Raw genomic sequence first — 3,385 nt, forward strand, 5'->3', positions numbered from 1 at the left:
TAAAGTTTCCCACATTTTAACAGAACCCAGAGATAACGACTCAGGATTTCTGAATCCTTCAGGCTGGACTTAAGTCTGAGCAACCTGGGCTAGTGGGAGGTGTCAGGGGGTGGGACTGGATGAGCTTTACAGTCCCTTCCAACCTGAATGATCCTGTGACTCCATGACCTCCACATCTTCCAGTGATTCCCTCCCTCCGTGCAGACCTCCCTTGCTGGTCTATTTAATCTCATGGACAAGATATCAAACCTTTTAAGAAGCCTCCCTTAAAGCTCTGCAAATTCTCTGGAAAGATTCCCATCAGGAAAAAAAGACCTTCAGCTCTGGCTTTAGGACCACAGAGACACTTCTTAGGACCACAGAGATGATCTTCAAATCAGCAGGAGGAAGATGGAATTAAACTCATGCTCCTCTTGCTGAGGTGACATTTTTCACTTGCCAAGTCCCAGTTCACCAGGTACACGGGGTGTTGTCATCGTAGAGTGACAAACATGCAAAATTAATTACGTTAATCAATTAGGCAAACGCTAAACACATCCTACACCAGAGCCGCTGTTTAAAGGATAAAGATAAATGAATAAACATAACCCAGGAGTTTGCAGGATCAGAAGTTACAAATTTTATTGTCTTTCATGACTAATTGGGGATTAAAGAAAGAGAAGGGAGAAGGAGATTTGGGCAGCATTAAACATCCCACACACCAGGAGGGAAAGGAAGAGCAGGACCAGAAACTCGCTGGGCAGCGGCTTCAGGGCACAGCAAAGCACTCGGGGGCGAAGGGCAGCAAAGAGGAGAAGTTCTACGGTGTCTAAGCACAGAGGGAAGAGCGTTCGGGGTGTTATCCACAACCCCATCCATATCCAAGACAGAATGAGCCGGGTGGGTTCAGTTGCCGCCGCAGCAGCCGCCGTTGCCGCCGCCGCAGCAGCCGCTGTTGTTGTTGCTGATGGTGTAGCAGCAGGACATGGGCATGCAGCAGGACTGCATGGGCATGCAGCAGGGGCTGCAGCACTGCATGGGGCTGCAGCACATCGGCGTCTTGCAGCACCGCGGGCTGCTGTAGCAGGTCACGGAGTAATTATTTCCACCGCAGCATCCTCCGCAGCAACCGTTGGGCATCTTGGGGGGTGGTGGGAGAGAAGGAGAGGCTGGAAGGAGCAGAGAGAGGCTGTGAGTGGGAGAAGGAGGTTTGAGAATATGGGGTTAAATCAGAGCTCTGTTCATGAATTCGTATTTGGGGGTTCAAGGAGGGGAAAGCCAGGGGTGTCTCGTTTGTAAATCGTGGCTGGAACTCCTCTGGGTTTTTCCTGCGGTGCAGGTGCCCAGCGACTCATTCCGAGGCATCCCTGGTGTCTGAGGAAGGGCAGCTCAGCATCGAGTTCTCACTCTGGGCCCTTCTGGAACATTCTCCGTCCCCTTGCCCTGCATGGCCCTGGTGATACTCCCAGAGCCTCCCCGGACATTTCCAGCTCGTGCCTGTAACTCCTCCTGCAGAGTTCGTAAAACCCCGACTTCCAAGCCCATCCCAGATCCCCAGCAACGCTTGGATACTGCTGCAAGATATCCAAAATTCCCCTTTGGGAAGTGTTAGGAGTTCTCACTTACCCTGCTGAAGAGTGAGGAGAGGTGAAGGCAGGAGAAGACGAGCGAATGAAGAGAGCTGGGCCCAGAGCCCTTTTATACTCCCAGCCAGCCTTCCTCCTGGAAGTGAGACAGGCATTGACCATTCCAACTTCCCTGTTTATCCATCCAAACCCATATTTTTTAGCCATATGTGTCGCCTGGAATTTGCATTTCGCCTCATTACTGCTGATCACCACCCTTGTTCTGCCTCGTCACGGTTTAGCCTGGAGATAATCAAAGGGCTCCCATGAATTTGGATGAATTTGTCCTCCCCACAACCTTGCGAGGGAGCCAAAAAATGCGGCCTCGTATCTGCTGGACAGAGATGTTCCGGGACTGACTCAGGAGCAGCTGGTGCTGAATCAGTGCGGGAGCCGAAACCGAACCCCGGCATCGTGCCGGTTGTTTCATCGGAATGGTGTTTGGAGCAAATTGGGAAAGTGGCAGGAAAAGGGGGGTGTTTGTTCCCGGTCACCAGATGCGGACATGAGCAGGGATCAAGGAGTGTTTGGGATGTCTGGGGCTCAGTCACCTGCATGTGACTCTGTGCAAAACCATCGCGGAATGGTTCGGGTTGGGAAGGACATGTCCGACCAAACCCGGTTGCTCAGAGCTCCATCCAGCCTGTCCTTGGACACTTCCAGGTTTGGGAAGTTCTCGTTTTATTTATTCATTTGGATGGTTAGTAGTATTTTTATGAATGTTTTAATTAAACAGTTAAGGGGCTGCTCTGCCTGTGCAAGAGGCGACACAAGGGACGGTGGCTCTGGGACTGGGTGTGATGCACCCCCAAGTCAACATTTCCCTCCTGCAGCCTCCCCTGGCATCCAGCTGAAATCCAGCTGGGTCCTGGGACCCTGGCCCTGAGCAGAACCCCCCTGGCCAGACCCCCAGTGGGGAGGGAGGGGTTTGGATTTGGTGCAGGGCCCTCTGAGAGTATTAGAAGGGACAGCAGCCCAGAATGAACCAAAGGTGAGAAGATTGAAGTGGAAGAGAAGTGCCCAGCATGGAAACTGGTCCCAACTGGGCTGGTGGAGCTGAGTGGGAGGCAGGGACTCAGGAGGACAATTTGTTGAGGTGAAACCATTTTCTGGGAGGGAGACAGGTCAAGGCAAGGCAGAGCCTTGGGCAGCTGAACCCTGGCAGGAACATCAGGGAGGAATTTTGGGAGGAATTTTTTCATGCTCCGAAATTGCAGCTCTCAGTTGAGGACCTTGCCACATTATCCTGTGAGCTGCCTAATGAGAGGATGGTGGATCCTGCCTGGCCAGTTCCCTGCTGCTGCCTGACATCCTCAGGGATCCCAGAGCTGCTCAGGAGAGGGGTCAGCCCAGGTGAGCTGAGACCGGCCACGAGGACGGTGATGGGGACCTTGGTTTGCTCTCTGTGCAGTGCAAGGGGGAGCAGATTGGGATTTCAGAGCTGTTTCATTCCTGCAGAAAATGCCAACAGCTCCTTCCCAGGCTTCCCTGGCATGAGAGCAATTCCTGGAGTGAAATACTGGAGAAGCAACGCAGGTAATTGTGACTTCTCCGTGAAGGGCAGGAGAACATGCGCGGCATTTCCTTCCTGGTAGGAGACAGAAATGCGCTTGGACAGATGCGTTCGTTAATTCACAAGGAGTTAATGGGGCAGAAGCAAAGGGATGCACTCCACTTGTGCCTCCTGAGGGAAATTTCCCACTGGCAAATCCTGCAGCTGTGAGAAGGGAATCGAGGTGGGCATTTCCCACCCTGGGTGCTCGTGCCCAGCTCTTGCTGGA

General features: G+C 52.8%; 1 protein-coding gene across 2 annotated transcripts; it reads right to left on the reverse strand.

The window, feature by feature from the left end:
• Nucleotides 1-595: 595 nt before the first annotated feature.
• On the reverse strand, nt 596-1,710 carry LOC116436302 (keratin-associated protein 5-9-like). 2 transcript variants are annotated; one of them, XM_032093357.1, is made up of 2 exons: nt 1,606-1,710; nt 596-1,148 (listed from the first exon to the last, which is right to left on the reverse strand). In XM_032093357.1, exon 2 carries the CDS (start codon nt 1,117-1,119, stop codon nt 886-888), a length of 234 nt encoding a protein of 77 aa, XP_031949248.1. In that variant the 5' UTR covers nt 1,120-1,148; nt 1,606-1,710; the 3' UTR covers nt 596-885. The 2 variants fall into 2 exon arrangements, with proteins under 2 accessions (XP_031949248.1, XP_031949249.1); XM_032093358.1 differs by having other exon boundaries at nt 596-1,168; nt 1,606-1,635.
• Nucleotides 1,711-3,385: the final 1,675 nt, after the last annotated feature.

This window comes from Corvus moneduloides, chromosome 29 (assembly GCF_009650955.1).
Source record: "Corvus moneduloides isolate bCorMon1 chromosome 29, bCorMon1.pri, whole genome shotgun sequence".
Taxonomy (NCBI): Eukaryota; Metazoa; Chordata; class Aves; order Passeriformes; family Corvidae; genus Corvus; species Corvus moneduloides.

What these genes read in the sequence shown, in the direction of transcription:
- LOC116436302 (XM_032093357.1), bottom strand. Translation starts at nt 1,119, where the DNA reads ATGCCCAACGGTTGCTGCGGAGGATGCTGCGGTGGAAATAATTACTCC.